The sequence below is a fragment of the Diabrotica virgifera genome, chromosome 10 (genome assembly GCF_917563875.1).
Source record: "Diabrotica virgifera virgifera chromosome 10, PGI_DIABVI_V3a".
In the NCBI taxonomy this organism is placed as follows: domain Eukaryota; kingdom Metazoa; phylum Arthropoda; class Insecta; order Coleoptera; family Chrysomelidae; genus Diabrotica; species Diabrotica virgifera.
In genome coordinates, this window is record NC_065452.1 from 153,363,937 (window position 1) to 153,384,508 (window position 20,572).

The window sequence follows — 20,572 nt, forward strand, 5'->3', positions numbered from 1 at the left end:
CCGTGAGTAAATTATTACAAATTTTGTTTTGTGTTTAAATTAACCCATATCTTTGCAGTGGTGCGTTTTACCACTGCATAAAATTTACATTTTTTTCTTAGTAACAGTATGTATGTATTTCGAAATATCCCATTTTGACTGCATATTTGAATTCTTGGTATCGTCTTTTAACAATAGAAAAATTGCAGCCTCATTAGAAGAGCCTTAATGAAAATGAAAAAAAAATAAGTCATAATTTCATGGCTATTTCAAAACAAGCAGAGGAATGAGTCTTTACTATTTTGTGACAATTATAATCTAAAATAATGACACATTTTTTACCGGTATATAATGCTTTTTAAATAACTTTCGGGTTTCTCTATTTACAATTTTAATTTACTGGTGTCTTTTTGCATCGCTGGGAAAAACCAGTTAGGTATTTGATACAATAGATAGATAATCTCTTTATTTTTCGAAACAATAATCTTAATTTGATTTTTGTTCTATTGTAGACTTCTTGGTTCTGGAATGTTGGGTACCTAGATATTTTCCTGAAATTTACAATTGAACCAACCAAGGATGAATCTTTTGTCAAAGATAAACAAATAAATCTTTAAATGATGCATGGAAAAATAAATATTTCGAAACCTTCATCTAATTAAGTCCTCTCAAATTTGTGGGGAAATTTTACTACCCAATTTCTCCGAATTTATTCAATCCCCTTCTCTAGATAATTAAGATATTCCAAAATCAGGATTTTGATAATATTTTTCGGCAATAATATGGGTTAATTTCAATTTAATTTGCATATAGTCCAGTGAATGACAGTTTTGGAGTGTAATTTTCAGGGACAACACCGAATTGCATGAAACTTATGGATTTAGATTCTACTTACCCTCCACTTCAAAGTTGAATTTGTGCCGTTGGTTGCTTTTACTTGGAGGGTGACAGTCACCCCTTCTCGGGGGTGAAAAAACGCGTGTTTAAAATAAGTCCTGTAATGGATAAATTGACTGATTATAATCAACTTTCGTTCTGTAGAGTGTTTTAGGTCAATACTTTCTAGTTATTCGCGATTGAAAATGTTTTTCGACAAAAAAAAACTACGTTTTCAGACGGTTTTTCGCAAATAACTCGAAAAGTAAATATTTTTTCGAAAAAAATTTTCTTAGCAAAAGTCTAGAACTTAAATTTAAATTTTCATGCAATTCGGAGTTGTCCCTGAAAATTACACGGTATCGCCTTAATTCTTGTTCATTTACTGGACTAATAGCATATTATGTAAATTACATATATGTAAATTATTAAAAAATCGAGATTTCATTATGACGGTTATATTTGACATAAAAAACATGACCTTTAAGGGGATATGCGCAAACTTTCGGCTCCAATGCAATTTAAGTGCATTCATTTTTTTCGAATCCTGAGAAAACTAATAAGTATTTTTAAACAATTTTAACGCAGAATGAAAGATTACTTTATTACCGAGGGCCGAAAGTCCCTTAGAATTAATAAAAAGTTTCTTTTGAATGATATATTTGAAATTAAAAATCACAATAAATTTTCTCTTAGTTTTTCACCCCTGTAACATATTAAAATAAACATTATAGAAGTCTTTAGGGACTTTCGGCCCTGCGTTTAAATTTTTCAAAATTACTTATTAGTTTTCTCAGGATTCGAAAAAAATTAATCCCATTTAAATAGCATTGAAGCCGAAAGTTCGTACCCATCCCCTTAACTTTTTGATTCGCTTTCACATTTCATGTAAATACAGTTCAATGTTATAACCCTCTGAGGTTGAAATAAATTCTAAATAAAAAAAAATTATCAAAAAAAAAGGAATTTCATTATAACGGCTGTACTTTTGATTTATGAGAAACATGACCTTTACATGCATGAAAAGAAATAAATATTTTTTTGTTTTAATTACTATAAATACTTGTATTTAATTATAAAATCAAATCTATAAATAATAATTATATGAACTTAAAAATAGTTCTTTGATAAGTTTTATTATTATCTATACTGAAAGAATAAGGACATCATACTATAGTTACTATCCATTCATAAAAACGAACATAATAATAAAGTCTGTAAATACCCTTGGATCTGTGCGCATATCCGAATTCCAATCTCTAACTCACCGACTACCAGTGAATAAAGATCAACACCAAATTTACCTGAATACGGATCAGGTAAATTCAATCTCGCACCTAAAAAACTGGTAGCGCCATCTATTTCTAAAACTAGTGATGTCGTACATAAACGCCGGTTTAGTTTCGTATCTTCCAGTATATTCATCAATCAACGATTGTAGTTAGACCGGAAAATAAACTTGAAACCATCACAATAATTGTGCCAGTTCTCATATTTATGTCATTGCATCGCAAGTTTCATTTGAAGAAATTTGCGATACATTTTTGTGAATTTTTATGGTTTTAAGTTATTTTTCGGGTGTAACTACATAATGATACTATTCAAAAAATTATGTTGCCTCGCAGATTTAAAATACCTTTATCTCTAAAACGGTTGAGTTTACCGAGATGAATGTAGTATACCTTTTTTAAGTAAAAATATTAAGAGAATAAAAGTTTTGATTCAAAAAGTATGTAGAGTGGGTAATAAACAAAATCGAACCTATTAAATGAGCGCTGAAAGGCGTATGTGGCACCCTCTCGGTAATACATCATTTTTGGTGGCGAATTTAGATTTCTCGTCCCAAAAAAACCCCCGCTTACCAAATATCGTGTTATTATCTCATGCCTGTTGGGAAATATTCAAGAATAAATAAAATAAAATCTTAACTTTGACACCCTGTATTTCGGTTATTATCAACTTTCGTACTAAGGTAAGTTAGCTTAAATCGATCTATGTTAACCTCAGAAATATGAGGTTAAGCTATAGCCCATTCTTTACCAAACACCCTGTATACAGCTGCCATTCTTTTCTTATTTCGTTCTCATTTACTTACAATAATTTTGTTGTTATTCTCAACGAGTACAGAGTTATTTTCTTTATTTTTCTTTTTTGGAAACGATTTCCGCAGTGGAAATCGAAACGTCAAGTTTTTTAGGTAAAAATGTAATTACCGTTACAACGAAACGAACTGTGGCTAATCCAATACAAACATAATCTGTAACTTGCATGCCACAAGAAAGCAGTTTCATTTCAGAACATTTTTGAAATTGGTTCCACATATATAAAGAATTCTCAAGTTTTCATGGTAAGTTTTAACTAGGCACAGTTTTTATTTAATTCCCGCTTAAATATTTGATTAAAAGTTAATAAAGAAAATCTGCGAGTATTAAAATAATGTCTTTTATTTCTTAGGGCCAATTTCTCATATCGAGTTCAACTCCAGTTTAACCTGAACTTCTAGTAAACGTGAGTTTAAAGTCAAAATCGTCTTTCTCAATTCACGTTCAACCGATGACAGTTTAAACTTGAACGGTGGAATTCGGCATTCGGCCGTTCAAAGATTTTAGAACTCAGTTCAGATGATTTCATGGACTCCGCATGCGTTGTTAACATTATATAACGATAACATTATTTTTGTTTTTATAATATTTATTTATAATTAATAAAATGACTGACTATAAAAATTAATTTAACTTTATTCAAAAACAGCATAAAAAAGGTAGTTCATAATGACGACAGTTTTGTACCTTTTGCCGTAAACCCGGTTCAACTGAACGATAGATTACCGCAGGTATGAGAAATCGACCCTAGTGTCATATGTACCCCATAGTTTTTATCGTTTCTGAAAGACTTAAATAATTTGTGAGATGGTCTTGTAAACTATATCCTGAATTTTCCTAACTTCACCGGTACCGTTATAGTTTCCTTCCTGAATCTTTCTAGCCTCGCCGGCATTATTACAGTTTCCTTCGTTGCTAGTCCTAAGTTCACCGCCACTGTTCTGTTACAGTTTCCTTCCCGAATTTTTCTAGCCTTACTGACACTTTTACCAGTTGCCAGTTTGGCCTCTGCAATGTAGATGGCGCAATAAGCGACTAAATATTGAATTAAATATAATTTATTACAAATATCATGTCATAGTCAATTAAAATATTATATAATCTAAATAATATAATTAAAAATAAAATTTGAGAATGGTTTGGAATTAATTTGTTAATATTTATTAAGTTTAACTGATTATCGGGACCCTACCAATAAACTTTGAGTCTTCGCTCATAGATGGAGGCGGTAGTTAATACATAAATTAATTTATTATTTAAACAAAACACAAATAAACCAGTTAAAAATATATTTCTTACGTTGAAATCATATTACAGTTACTAAATATTTTTATATAAAACACTTCCAGCCTTTAATATTCTTGAAAACGTTAATATTTACAATTTTATGAAACCACCATTTTGTGGGCGTGGACAAAGTATAGGAGAAGTGACTGACGACTGACGGAGTATCTGCGCCCGGTATATTGTGATTGCGCGCAGCGGTCAAATACCTCCTGGTGTACTTTCTACACTCTATACTTAGGGGGACTTAGAGTCGGATGGTGTTGTGTGTGCATTTTGCTTGCTACTCACAAAATTAAACAATCTTCACTCGTTTCTGCTCTCCTGATACTTACTAATCTTGAAATTCTGAATGTTATGATGGGTTTTGGATTTGGTCGGTAAATGTGTGTGGATTTACTGAGCGACCGATCAAAAATTAAAACGATCTTCACTCGTTTCTGCTCTCCTGGTACCCAAGTAGAAATTCGTTTTGATGGGTGGCTTGGATTCAGTCGGTGTGTGAGGATTTTATTTCTGACGATCTTTACTCTTTCTGCTCTCCTCATACTAATCTTGAAGTTCTGAATGTTTTGATGAGTTGGATTTGGTCGGTGAATGTGTGGATAAAATTAAAAGATCTTCACTCGTGTCTGCTCTCCTGGTACCAAAGTTGAAATTCTGTATGTTTTGATGGGTTTGTTGGATTCAGTCGGTGATGTGATGTAGCGGCCGGCCAATGTAAGAACGATCCTCCTTGCGTTTCTATTCTCCTGGTACTAAAGATGAAATTCTGAATGTTTTGATGGGTGGCTTGGATTCGTGGCTTGGATTCAGTCCGTGTGTCGCCTATGTGTGGAGTGTGGATTTTATTTCTCACCCGTGTTGAGCTGTCCCCACTTGCAAAAATTAAAAAACAAATATGTAGCGATGATTTATGAGCTTTCATATTTCCCAAATTAAAAATTTTGAGTTCATTACACTGAGCAGGAATTTAATATTTTGGGGCTGGGGCTGGGGTGGGCTGAGTTTTCATGGTAAGTTCTAACTAGGCACAGGCAAAGTTTTTATTTAATTTCCGCTTAAATATTTGATTAAAAGTCAATAAAGAAAATCTGCGAGTATTAAAATAGGGCAGATTGCAATTGCGCGCAGCGGTCAGAAAGGAGGAAGGACCTTTCGGTCCAAACCTAACTTGCGGGTATTAGAGTGAGAGAACCGCAGGAGGTAATTGACCGCTGCGCGCAATCACAACCCACCCTTAAAATAATGTCTTTTATTTCTTAGTGTCATAATAATAATATGTACATACACATAAATAACCCATATAGTTTTTATCGTTTCTGAATCTGATAAACCTTGTAACTTGAAATTTCTTAACTTCACCAACACCGTTACAGTATCCTGCCTGAATCTTTCGAGCCTTAACCGGCATTATTACAGTTTCCTTCGTTGCCAGTCATAGGTTTACCCCTACCGTTACAGTTTCCTTCCTGATTTTTTCGAACCTTCCTTACTTTTACCAGATGCCAAATTGGCTTCTGTAATATAGATGGCGCAATAATCGACTAAATATTAAATGAAATTTATAGTTTTTATTACAAATATCATGTCATAGTCAATTAAAATATTATATAATCTAAATAATATAATTAAAAATAAAATTTGAGAATAGTTTGGAATTAATTTGTTAATATTTATTCAGTTCCCAAAAACTTTGAGTCTTCGCTCATAGATGGCGGGGGCAGTTAATAAAAAATTAATTTATTTAAACAAAATTAAACTAATTTAAACAAAACACAAATAAACCAGTTAAAAATATATTTCTTACGTTGAAGTCATATAATAGTTACTAAATATTTTTATATAAAACACTTCCAGTCTTTAGTATTCTTGAAAACGTTAATACATATTTACAATTTTATGAAACCACCATTGAATGTGTGGATTTACTGAGCGACCGATCAAAAATTAAACGATCTTCACTCGTTTCTGCTCTCCTGTTACCATAGTTGAAATTCTGAATGTTTTGATGGTTGTTGGATTCGGTCCGCGATGTGGGGATATGTATGAACGATCATCCTTGCGTTTCTATTCTCCTGATGCTAAAGATGAAATTCTTAATGTTTTGATGGGTGGCTTGGATTCAATCGGTGTTGATTTTATTTCGCCATGGATCAAGAATCGAATGATCTCCACGCGTGTCTGCTCTCCTGATACGAAATTTTGTAGATAGAAATTTAAATGTGGTTGTTAATGAATTTATTTATCCTTGTGTCAGAATATCCTTGTGTCAGAATAACTAACTGCCTCAGGTGCCATTTATTTTTAGTTATGACTGTTTAAAGTTTCTATGTTATATATTTATTTTACTATTGTCGCCACTTTTATGTGTTAACAATGTAAATTTTTTTAAAAATTCATACATTTTTATTAACAGTAAAAAGCGTAAAAGGGTTACTTCAATAGTTAATACAAAGGAGTTCTGATTTGAGAAATGAATTAAACTTATTTAATCAAGTCCTATTTTCCACACATACCTTTGTTTAACAATTAGTATACAATAAAACAACTTCTAGTTGTTTAATAAAGTCTTATTATTAACTTAAACACTTTTAGTTCTTGCAGATAGGACCTTGTGTACTTAGTTGACTGTTTTTTATGTCAGTTAGAAGCTTGTTAACTTATCAACATTTAAAATTCTCCGAGATAGAACCTTGTAACTTACGTATTTCAGCCACCTGTTAATAGATGTCGGTGCTAGGATCATATTAAGGTAAAGAACATAAAATAGAACTAAGTCACAGTTTTTTTGCTTATACGAATATTGTTGTATAAACCTATATACTGTGACCAAGTTACATAAAAATCTCAATTTTAAAAAATTTGCAGATAGAACCTTGTTATTCTAACACAACGATATGTGGTTCTGCCGGATTTTTTTGATACATTAAAAATTCTTGATCAATAAGGGCAATAGGTCGCTTTTTATGAACGGCCACTTTTCCTCAGTTGCTTTTCAGTTGGAGGGGGGTCGCGAATTACTAGTAATGTCTAGAAAATATGGACTAAGAATAGGGAGGCTGGGCAAATGCAACGGACGTGTTTCTAAATTTTAAAACGAAAACTAAATTGTATTAAAGGGAAAATAATTAGGAGTTGGAGGGGGGTCGCGAATTACTTAAATAATGTCTAGAAAATATGGCCTAAGAATAGGGCACGTGGGCATATGCAACGGACGTGTTTCTAAATTTTAAAACGAAAACTAAATTGTATTAAACGGATATTAATTTGGAGGGGGGTCGTGAATTACTTAAGTAATGTCTAGAAAATATGGGCTAAAAATAGGGAGGGTGGGCATGTGCAACGGACGTGTTTCTAATTTTTAAAACGAAAACTAAATTGTATTAATTGTGCCACACTATGGCACATAATTTGTTGCCAAAGACATAACATGCTCGAATTTGTTCTTTTTTAGCTTTCTCCTTTTAGTGTCCAACTTATGGTCATGGTTTGGTAAGGTGAGAAGCTGCAAGTTCCACTGTGCATTAACCAGTCAAGTCCAGGACTCCACTACTTATGCAAAGTATCAAAATGCAGGCAACACATTATACGCTCTATTATTGATATTCTTAATCCTATCGAGCTGGTTTATGCACTGGAAGATGTAGAATTGTATACTGTGCATGAATAAATGATTAATTCATTTTGCCCAAGAAGTGGACTTGCCCGGTTTATGCATTGGACCCTTCAATTGTATTAAACGGAAATTAATTAGGAGTTGGAGGGGGGTCGCGAATTACTTGAATAATGTCTAGAAAATATGGGCTAACAATAGGGTGGGTGGGCATATGCAACGGACGTGTTTCTAAATTTTAAAACGAAAACTAAATTGTATTAAAGCGAAATTAATTAGGAGTTGGAGGGACGTTAATTAGGAGTTGGAAGAGTTGCATCGGACGTGTTTCTAAAGTTTAAAACGAAAACTAAATTGTATTAAACGGAAATTAATCTGTAGTTCGAAACAAATAATTTTAATTTTCTACCAAAAAATTGTATACTATTATTTTTTCATGGACTATTATAGAAGTCTATACTTAGCTCTTGTTCCGTTTTATTTGGTTATTCGGTATTTTGAAGGATCGAAAACTTGTCCAATGTTCATTTCTAAATAAAATGCTATTCAGTCGCCTTCGAATATTTTCTTCGTTTTTTTAGAGTTTTGCATTTTACATAGATAGTAAGGGATGAAATAAAAACATTGTTAGATGAAAAGTAATATTTATTGTTATTATTATTTTGACACATTTGATATTAGAAAATGGTAAATTATAATGAGAGTTCATACTCATACTTTCACACCCTGTACAAGAATTACAACTGGAGAAACAATCCCTTCCATCGGTAAAATCCGGGTTAAAAAACTACACCTTATTAATATAAAGTCTTCCTTGGACCAGAAGAAATTTAGGCACTTGGTAGAGTGGCGGGAGGTACTGAAAACACTCTCAGGTGTTTTGCTATGAATGTGGCTGCTGCAGAGGATGATGTATAAGTTTCTCCTGTTGAAGAATCTGGTGGGCTGCGCGATCCATTTCCTCCTGAGTCATATCCAATGCCTCTTGCATCTCTTTCGAGGTGTAGCGCACGAAATCCTGATCACAGTACTTACCTAAGCCTTGCTCGGCTAGGATTCGGCCTACCAGGCTTTCCGCAGAGCCTACGACTTCGAAGGAAGCAAGTCTACGGTCGGCCGGACTGCCAGGCAGTGAATGGCTAAGACGCTCTGGTCCCACGTGACCATTCGCCTCACCTGCTCCAACTGAAACCAATAGAGAAGTTAATATTTTTATACTTCATTTGCTATTAAGAGAGAGTAATAAAGCACTGTCAAGTGTCTAGTCCATAGGCGTATCTAATTACGCAGTTCATTATATTAATTATTTACAAGTCATAAAGGATAAAGGTGAAGATAATGAACTACCAACAGCTGAAGGGACGACAAACGAAGAAATAGACATCGAGGAGGGAGACGTAAAGGAAGCATTAAGGAAATTAATTAGAATGATCGCCACCAATCATAGCTTCCCTGGTCTATTAATCCAAAATGGTGAAATTATAAATTGGATGGGAAATTATTTACAAACAATAGGATATTTCTAAAATCAAAATAAGAAAGTATACTATGGTAAAAGAAAAGCATACGTAGTATAGGAAGAAGATAAATTACAACTCATATCGGTAATGCAGATGGCTTTTTGATTGGTGGTTCAGTTAATTTTCAGTTAATTTATGCAGATGATCGCGAGAAATACTCAGAGCAAATGATAGAGCTATATGGTAACTATTTTGGACGACTGTCAATGACAATATCAGTTTTTCTATTGAATTTGGACCTTTAAAAATGTTGTGCACTTTGTATGCGTTTTGCATACATAGTTGGAGTTTATCACTCTCTCTCAATAACAAATAAAATGTAGAACACAAATACTTTCCAATTCCTTTACAATATTTTGTTTAAATCAAATAATTACATAATTTCAGTTTTCTCTACAATAATATGCTTATTGTACGAACTATAAATCAATGAATATCAGTTTGTTTTTCTACAGGGCAAATCATTGATAGTATCAGTGAGAAATATGCAACAATATTAATTTTAACAAAACTTTATAAATATATCAATTTAATAACTATTTTAAAATAATTTTCACCTGAAGTACAATATTGATCATTTTGACTCGTTTTTCACAAGGTTGATAAATTCATTATCAAAATTGTTATAAAACCGACTAAATCGACAAGTCAAAGAGGCATTAATAGAATACAAATAGATACCAAGAATATTAAAGAATGATAAAAAACCAATTCCACCACTTCACAGTGTAAACGGTTTCATGTACTTCATGGAATAAAAGCAGATATGCCAATATCTCCAAGGGAAATAAGAGAGTTAATCATAGAAAGCTTGTGAAAAAAAGCACAAAAAACATGACGAAATATCAAACAGAGCTATAAAGTACTTCCCAATCAAAGCCATAGTTTATTTACCAAACATTACAAATGCAATCTTGAGATATAGGTTCTTTCCAAATCGATGGAAACAAGCCCTTGTGATCATGATTCACAAACCAGGGAAGAACAGCGTTTTTCCGTAAAATTACAGGCCGATTAGCTTACTTCTAGCAATCAGCATAATACAGAGTAGAAATAAAAGTCATACAAACCAGACTCCAAACAGAAACAGACCAGTTAATTCTTGAAGTACAATTTGGCTTGAGAGCACAGAGCTCGAGAGCAAATATCAAGTACTCCGACTAATCGAATACATTGTAGCTGGATTCAATGATAACAATATACATGAGCTGTCTTCCTGAATGTAAGCAAAGCCTTTGAAACCGGAGGTTCTGGGTTCGAATAGGACAAGTTCGATCCGAACATGGAACCTTGGACGCTGGAGTACCACAGAGGACAGTATTGTCACCCCTACTGTACAGCATATACACAGCTGATGTTCCAAGAATACCTGGAACTCTACTCAGCCTATATGCATATGACACTGCTATACTGACAGATGGCAATGGATATAATAGACTACTGGTGAATCCAATGGAAAATACCAATAAACCCAGAGAAGACCTAAGCGGTTCTCCAAAAAGGAAGACAGAACCCAGATGAACAACTAATAGTAAAAGACATACCCATCGAATGGAAAAACGAAGCCAAATAGCTAGGAATCACATTGAACAAACGTCGAACGTTTACACCACATTAATTGTTGCGTTAACGCAACAATCCAAAAGACAGAAGAAGCAATAGCGACCATAAAATGATTCACAAGAAGAAAAAGCAAATTAACAATAAAAGCAAAGATCAGACTAATAAAAAATAGCATCAGATTACCTGTAATCACATACGCGTTGTTTGCATGAGGACTTACAAAACAAACAGAAAGAAGATACAAGCAGCCGACAACAAATGCTCGAAAGAAATAGAGAAAGTGCCCAGATACCCAGGCTAGGGAATAATGTTTTTCATAGATAGAAACAGATATACGAGTAATAACGAGTTAGAGTCGCTATTCGGAAAGGAATATCTAGTCAGATATATAAAGACCAATAGACTCAGATGGGCAGAGCATGTGATACGCAGTAACGACAATTGCCTTATAAACAATGTGTTCTGAGAAAGGACAGATGAAAGAAGGTCTGTAGGACGACCTAGAAAAAGATGGAAAGATGCAGTCAAAGAAGATCTGGAGAAAATGGGAGTGCGACAATGGGAATTAGTGGCACAGGACCGACAAACATGGAAGGCAATAGTAAACGCGGCAAAGACTCACGAAGACTTGTAACGCCATTGATGATGATGATGATGATGATGATAGATGGAAACACGAAGATCAAAGCAACAAATAACAGCAAATTCTTAAACAAATAATAAGATGATAAAATAACCAGGTAGCTCTATCTGAAGAATCCATGAAGTTCAAATCGCAAGAACATAAACACTTAGTCCACAGTCAGGCATCAGGAAAATAAATAGATTTAGACACCCCCTTCCAAAAAATATAAAAAAACAAACAAATTTTTCCCCAAAAATAGCGGAGGGGCCCAAAATAGCGTTGAGTTGCTGAACTGGACCCAGTTCGGAGCATGGACTTGGCGTCCGGGCAAGCAAAAGCACACTGATGATATGCCAATTAAGATGATAGCAAGATTATAGCGCCTTATGCACTATTTCATGTGGGAGTCCTTGTATCCAGGACTCTCATGTGACAAGCATTTTGCGCATTTGTAGCCTCTATAACACATCAGCTTACTATTGGGAGAAGGGGCTTTCGGGCGAGGTGGAGTGGTTCCTGATCTACTCCAATCCCCCTCAGTCCAATGAATTGTAACACCTATATGTCATTTACTAAGGGGTCCCACATGTCCCACAGGTTTGATTCTATGTAATGCTAGCTTGCTGAAAAAAAGAATGCTCCGATGAGTGTGACTTCAAATTTGAAAAAGCTTTTGTCACCCAAAAAGGTCGATTTTATGTGGAAATCGACATATATAATATTTATCTCAGAAATAAGCAAATCAGAAATAAAGAAGGCATTGAAAGAAATGAAAAACAACAAATAGCCTGAAAAGACGGAAAACTGCAGAGATGCTGAAATATAGTTGAAAAGTCGTAATTAATACTCTCCATTCCCTTTTTAACAAGATATATAAAGAAAAAAGAATCCCAAATAACTGGAAGAAATCCGTAACCATTATCCTACACAAGAAAGGGAACAAAGCATATATAAAAAACTACTGTGCTATAACACTCCTCAATGTAATGTATAAACTCCTAATAAAAATTTTAACCAATAGACTGACGAAAAAATTCATTCGACGGATACCAGTAGAAAGAATGATCTGGTTTTAGAAAGGGATTCAGCACAAATGACCATTTTTATTAAGTATGAGAATCCTTATAGAACGAGCAAATGAATACCACATTCCTCTATAGTCTGTTCGCTAAACTCAGACGCAACTTTCTAGATATTTTAGTCAGTAATTTTGCCAATTTTAGTAAAATTGGCAAAAAATAATTACTAAATAGTTAATAATCACTCAATAGTTAGTAATTTTGCCAATTTTTGCAAACTTGGCAAAAAGCAAAAAAATTATCGACTAAAATATCTAGCCGGTTGCGTCTGAGTTTAGCGAACTGACTATATATATAGCGTTCACAGATTTCGAAAAGGTTTACTAACGAAGTAAAACTTCACTTGTAGGTAGATGGTATATAAATTTATTAAAATTTTTATCTAAAAAGATCCAAATTGGATTGAAGTGGATACATCACTAGTACAAAAAACACAAACGTTTTCGGACCAATCAGTCCATCATCAGGTTGAAACCTAAAATAAGTAAAACACTGTATAAAAGGCCAAGTTGAAATTTTGACTGTTAGAAAGTTAGGAAAAATTAAAACATGTGGCTACTTACTTCAGATCCAAAGTAGTTGGAACTAGCTACATAGTTAGGTCGAAATACCTTAGTATTACAAGAATTAGGCCATTTTGTAAAAATGTAATGAGACTATAATTATACATTTTTATATTCTTTTAACATCGACTTATTGTCGACATTGTTGTAGCCGAAATGGCCTAATTCTTGTAATACTAAGGTCTTTCGACCTAACTATGTAGCTAGTTCCAACTACTTTGGATCTGAAGTAAGTAAACACATGTTTTAATTTTTCCTAACTTTATAACAGTCAAAATTTCAACTTGGCCTTTTATACAGTGGTTTACTTATTTTAGGTTTCAACTTGATAATGGACTGATTGGTCCGAAAACGTTTGTGTTTTTTGTACTAGTGATGTATCTACTTCAATCCAATTTGGATCATTTTAGATAAAAATTTTAATAAATTTATATACCATCTACTTACAAGTGAAGCTTTACTTCCTTAGTAAGTTTTTTTATTATGGTATACAGCCAATGAGAGGAATCTTTTCCTTTATATTTTATTTCGAAAAGGCTTTCGACAGTCTCGAACATTATTGGGCAGTGAAAAGTTCTTTGATTAACAGCTGAATTGCCACAGATAAACAGACCTAATAGCCAATATAAATATATAAGGAAGCCAAAACAACAAATTAGAGTATATGAAGGAACAAAATCTATTTGTATTGATATAATGTATAGATATAATTTGAATAGAGGCCTGAGACAGGGTGACACAATATCACCGAAACTTATATCACAATATTAAATTAAATATCACAATATCACCGAATACAGATGAGAACATCACAATGAGGATCTAACAAGATGAAATAGAACAAGTTCACGATTACATTATAGGGTCAAATAAAAAGGGTCAAATATACAGGGTCAAATTATGGAACTTAACATGAAAACCAAAGAGCAGAGATAAAAAGACGAGTTAGACTGGCATGGGCGACTTTTCGCAAAATAAGCTACATTCTTAAAAAAAAGATATCCATAACATCTTAAGACCAAGGTATACAATCAATGGGTACTCGTAAGTTCTCACTTATGGTTCCCAAACGTGGACGTTTACAAAAGCAAACATGGACAAAATCATAAAAACGCAAAGAGCAATGGAAAGACAATTGCTGCACATAAGACTAATGGATAAAAAGAGAAACGAGTGGATAATGAGAAACCAAAAGTTAGGGATGTTAGACAAGAAGTTGCAAAATTGAAATGGAGATTTGACGTACACAATATGAGACAAAAAGAAGACCGATGGAATAAAATTCTTATAAATTGGAGACCGTGGGAATATAAACGAAGCAGAGGAAGGCTCCAAATGAGATGGGCAGATGATATAAAAAAGCATGTGGGCTCTATGGACCAAGAGCTAGCAACGTCGGGAAAACAGTGATTTTAAGACACTTGGTTTTTTAATATATTATTCCCTATGCTTCTTTGAACACCTTACTGGCCATCGGGCTACTGAGACAGGTTGCGTTCATTACTGCGCAGCGCACCTGTACAGGCAAATATATCGAATTTAAAATTATTTTAAGACGAAAAATTTTTTTGCCATTACTTTTTAAACATTATTAGAAATATGAATTATAATTGCCAGGCATTTCTGTGGTTGCTAAATATGCGCCAGACGCTATTTTTTATAAATAATAATTGAAAAATTTAAATCATTTTAGTATGTCTGAAATTTTAATAGTATATTCTTTACACATAAATAAATGCAAAATTAATTTGCCAGGCATTAATTCGGTTGCATTCACCAGCCAGATGGATTTAAAATCATAAAAATAATGTGTATTTTCAGCAAAACGATCGCTGGTTGGGTTAAGAAACTAAAAGGTACGACAATTTCGGGGGTGAATGTTGTCCGCACATGTTATTAAGATGGGTCAGTCACAATAAATTCACAGTAGTTGGTTAACGATTCTTGTCGAGTTTCTATTTAGTGAAAAGTAATTGTGATACAATATAATGGCAAATGAAATACAATGTGTGTTTTGCAAGGAAAAAAACGAGAATGTAATAACTTTTGTGGATGAAAAACTGTTAAAGTGTAAAGAAGTTTTGAGTGCGCGTATTAAATACAATTTAAAATATAATAATGTACAGTTACCGGACCAAGTGAATACCACTGATGGATACCATAAAAAATGTTACAATTCTTTTGCAGCCTTAATGGCTAAGTATCGTAACATATCTGATATTAATTCAGTTTTGTCAAATCTTCGTCTTCTCTGTCAAGTGTGAGTGACACTGTTTTAGATAGTGATGAATTTTCCAATTTATCGTCGATAGGTTTTTCTGGTACATCTAGTTCTAAGACATTATTACCAAAAACTTCAATTAGTATAAGTGAAACAGTGGCATATGACGAGGCTTCTTCAAGTTCATGTACCAATTTAAATTTCCAAGAAACAAACTTTTGTCCTGAAATCCCGCCGATTGATGATCATCAGTCAACAGACACAGGTAATAATAGAATATGTTTTTATTGTGGAAAAGATCGAAAACAATAATTGAAGTGTAAGAAACAAATTTTACATTCCTGTATCCTGTAATGATGTTAAGATATATGATAAAATAACAGAGTGGGTAACAAAATTACAAAATCAAGAGTTATTAAAAAAAATTAATGATATTAGAGCTTTAAATAGTTTAATTTTTTAACACCATTCATGTGAATTGGAATATTTAAATAAATATGGCCGACTTTTGGGAATTTCCATGACCAACAAGGTTGATATTGAAAAAGTACTTGGATTTCCACTAACGCCACTGCCAACATCAATGTGTCATCTAGACGGTACTATCTGTAAAACAGATAAAGCACAACTTAATTAATTTTTATTTATTAACATTTAACATATTTAATTCTGTCATTATTAGCTAGATTGAGATAAATAAAAATTTCTTTAAATACCGTAGGTAGATTTATTCCTCTCTCTTTCCGCCAGTCTACTCTACCGCTATCTTTCTGTAATACATAACTAATATATTACTGGAATACCCTACAACTTTAATTTGATCTGGCTGATGACTGCAACCGAGTTAATGTCTGGCAAATTAAGCATTTATTTATGTATTAATAATATAATATTAAAATTACAGACATACTAAAATGATGTAAACTTTTCTATTATTATTTATAATAAATAGCGTCTGGCGCGCATTTAGCAACCACATAAATGTCTGGCAATTATAATTCATGTTTCTAATAATGTTTAAAAAGTAATGACAAAAAAATTTTTCGTCTTAAACTAATTTCAAATATATTTACCTATATCTTTTGTTTGTCTTATTTCTTAACACAGCCAGCGTACGTTTTACTGAAAATATATATCATTCTAACGATTTTAAATCCATCTGGCTGATGACTGCAACCGAGTTAATGTCTGGCAAATTAATTTTGCATTTATTTATGTGTTAATAATATAATATTAAAATTACAGACATACTAAAATGATTTAAAATTTTCTATTATTATTTATAATAAATAGCGTCTGGCGTGCATTTAGCAACCACAGAAATGTCTGGCAATTATAATTCATGTTTCTAATAATGTTTAAAAAGTAATGACAAAAAATTTCGTCTTAAACTAATTTCAAATATATTTACCTGTATCTTTTGTTTGTCTTATTTTTTAACACAGCCAGCGTACGTTTTGATGATTTTAAATCCATCTGGCTGATGACTGCAACCGAGTTAATGTCTGGCAAATTAATTTTGCATTTATTTATGTGTTAATAATATAATATTAAAATTACAGACATACTAAAATGATTTAAATTTTTCTATTATTATTTATAATAAATAGCGTCTGGCGCGCATTTAGCAACCACAGAAATGTCTGGCAATTGTAATTCATGTTTCTGATAATGTTTAAAAAGTCATGGCAAAAAAAATTTTCGTCTTAAAATAATTTTAAATTCGATATATTTACCTGTACAGGTGTGCTGCGCGGTAATGAACGCAACCTGTTTCAGTAGCCAGATGACTGGGAAGGTGTTCGAGGATTCATAGGGAATAATATATTAAAGAATCAGCTGTCTTAAAATACTTTCTCGAAAACGTTGATAGCCATTTAGACTATAGCGTCTGGCACGTATTTAGCAACCACAGAAATGTCTGGCAATTATAACTCATATTTCTAAGAATGTTTTACAAGTAATTGCAAAAAAAAATTTCGTCTTAAAATAATTTTAAATTCGATATATTTACCTGTACAGGTGCGCTGCGCAGTAATTAACGCAACCTGTCTCAGTAGCCAGATGGCCAGTAAGGTGTTCTAGGATGCATTGGGAATAATATATTAAAGACTCAGCTGTCTTAAAATAGTTGCTCGAAAACGTTGCTAGCTCTTAACCACTAGGTGGATGACTCTAGCGACAGACAGAGAAGAATAGAAAAGGATTGGGGAGGCCTATGTCTAAATATAGACTGAAGAAGGCTAATCAGGTAGATAAATATTTCTCGTTTTGAAAAGTTGGTAACAAACTTATCTGTAGACAAAGTTAACTAAGTGCATACATATTTCTTACTGTTAATAATTTATCAAATAATCCTCTCTAAGAAATAAAAAATGTGTTTCACACAAAAAAGCTTCAACATTTAATACCGAGACCATTATTTATCATTAACGTATTAATACCATGATAGATTTAGGTTTAAGATATTGTAATTTGTAGAGGAATGGAAACGACACATTGAACAGAATTAAACAGTAATAATTGTACAATAGTTACGTTTCTTCTATAAGTAGAAATTCATTTTATTATAACAATCTGTAAGTATTTGCAAAGTACATACAAATATTATGATATTATGGAATTTGATTAACCATTGAAACTTTTGATATATTAGAGAATTTTTTAAAAGGCTTTAGGAAGCATATTGAATTTATCTGTCCATGATCAGGCTTATATTGAGTCGAAATGTGGTAGCTTCATTGGAAATTCTACAGCAGTCTTCGATATTGAATAACCATTGATATTATTTTCTTCCACGTCCTCTCTTATCTTGGAGTTTTAGCTTAGGTATGGAATGTAGTAAACCTCTCCAAGTGGTCCAAACAAGTGGTCCAAATATGACACTTTGTTTTGACAGTATTCGAAAATTGTCTGTTTCTGCTCTTCTCAGTACTTTGATGCTTTATCCATGAAATGGTTTTTGTAACCTGCAAAGACTCCACACATATTATTAATACATATACATTTATCTGTAGGTTAGCAATCATTATTTTAGTTTTTTGTATATTTCTCAACGTTTTGTCCACTTTAAAAATTTTGTCTAGAAGCACATTTGTAAATAAATTAGTTAGGTAGCGCAAAACGCTGTGTCTAGGTACACGCTAACGTGTACGCAAATAAAAAAGTTAGGTACACGCGAATTAAACTTCATCAAGCCAGTGACGTCATTATTTAGCGTGCGCAGTGACTGTATATTTTGGTACACGTTATTTTGATATGTTTAGTATTTGTTTGATAGAAAAATATTTGTTATTATGGGAAGGGGAAGGGAAGCAGAACTATTCGGATGTTTCAAGTTTCAAACTTAATTGTAGTAAAGCAAATGTGTATACCTTGTATAAAAGTATATATTCAGGTTAGCAAAATAAATGTTTAGTTGACATGACATGTACAAAATACTGTTAAAATATTTTTTATAAGTAAGTTAATTATATAGGGCGAGGCAGATAACTGGCTTATTAGAAATATCTCGAGAACTAAAGACAACAGAATCATGAAAATTGGAATAAAGGGGTTTTGAAGGATGATCTATTAAATGAAAATATTTTCATCTCTTTACAACTTCCGGTTATACCGGAAGTTGCTTATAACTTCGTTTTTTTAAATGGGACACCCTGTATATTTTTACATTTTTGGATTCTCCTCAATATCGTCTTTCTTAAAATATGAGGTTTTCTAATATTATACAGGGCAGTTTAAGAGATATTTACGTTTTTTTATTAATTTCGTAGCAACATTCACACCCTGTAGAATTGTAATAGTTTGACATTAAAAACTCTGCTTACGTTCAAGTGATTTTTAATATAGTCTACTATTGTTAAGAATCATTAGTATAGCAAATTTTGAAATTTTAGTATACAGGGTTGGTCGAAACTCGGAATGAATATTTTCTGAGTTTTCTTAAATGGAACACCCTGTATTTTAGTATTGTAATGAAATGATATTTCATGGTACTTTTTATTTTATAAGTATTCCCTATACCTAACTGCTTTAATTTGTGAGTTATTGGTGATTATAGCTAAACATTAATTGCAACAAAAATACGTAAAATTTTATTAGGTTGGCCGTGAAAATATTCAATTACAAATAATTTTTCAGAAATAAATACATATTAATCCAGACTGATCCTTAAAATTACCAATAATGGTTTAGCTATCAAAATACCTACGTAGTTAAGATTGTTGGTGCGATTAACAATTAAGAACAAATTAAAGCAGTTAGGTATAGGGAATGCCTAAGAAATAAAAAAGTACTATAAAATATCATTTGATTACAATACTAAAATACAGGGTGTTACATTTAAGAAAACTCAGAAAATACTCATTCCGAGTTTCAACCAACCCTGTATACTAAAATTTAAAAAATTTAGCTATACTAATGATTCTTAACAATAGTAGACTATATTAAAAATCATTTGAACGTAAGTAGAGTTTTAGATGTCAAATTACTACAATTCTACAGGGTATGAATGTTGCTACGAAATTAATAAAAAAACGTAATTATCTTTTAAAATACCCTGTATAACATTACAAAATCTCATATTTTAAGAAAGAAGACATCGAAGAGAATCCAAAAATGTAAAAATATACAGGGTGTCCCATTAAAAAACGAAGTTATAAGCAACTTCCGGTATAACCGGAAGTAGCAAATAGATGAAAATATTTTCATTAAACAGATGACTCTTCAAAATCCCTTAATACGAATTTTCATGATTCTGTTGCCTTTAGTTCTTTTAGTAAGTAATTATACTAAATAGTTAATAATTACTAAATATTCTGTAATTTTGCCAATTTTGGCAAAATTGGCAAAAAACAAAAAAAAAATAACAGACTAAAATCACTAGCCAGTTGTGTCTGAGTGTAGCGAACCGACTACACCAGTTTATAAACCACTGCTGTGGTGTTTATTTTTATTTATACAGGGAGTTGAACTTGTTACGATTTTCATAGAAAATTGGTTATAACTTTGTAATTACCCTGTATAATATAATAAACCTTTATATTTTTGTGATGGGGACGTTAAGAAGATTTCGAACATTAAATAAAATATAGGGTGTTCGATTTAAAAAAAAACGTAAGTTTGGTCTGCCACTATGTTATCGA

At 32.4% G+C, this 20,572-nt stretch overlaps 1 protein-coding gene across 13 annotated transcripts in view; it reads right to left on the reverse strand.

Annotated features, from left to right (window-relative positions):
• Nucleotides 1-8,481: 8,481 nt before the first annotated feature.
• Nucleotides 8,482-20,572, reverse strand: part of LOC114325428 (muscle calcium channel subunit alpha-1) — a 759,065-nt gene continuing 746,974 nt past the window's right edge. For 9 of the 13 annotated variants that reach the window (XM_050663510.1, XM_050663508.1, XM_050663509.1 and 6 more), the window contains one exon: nucleotides 8,482-9,042. In XM_050663510.1, the coding sequence (XP_050519467.1) occupies nucleotides 8,741-9,042 (302 nt within the window). In that variant the 3' untranslated portion in view covers nucleotides 8,482-8,740. Of the gene's footprint in view, nucleotides 9,043-18,269; nucleotides 18,398-20,572 lie in introns of those variants that run through there. The other 4 variants (XM_050663517.1, XM_050663515.1, XM_050663516.1 and 1 more) reach the window with 3 other exon arrangements.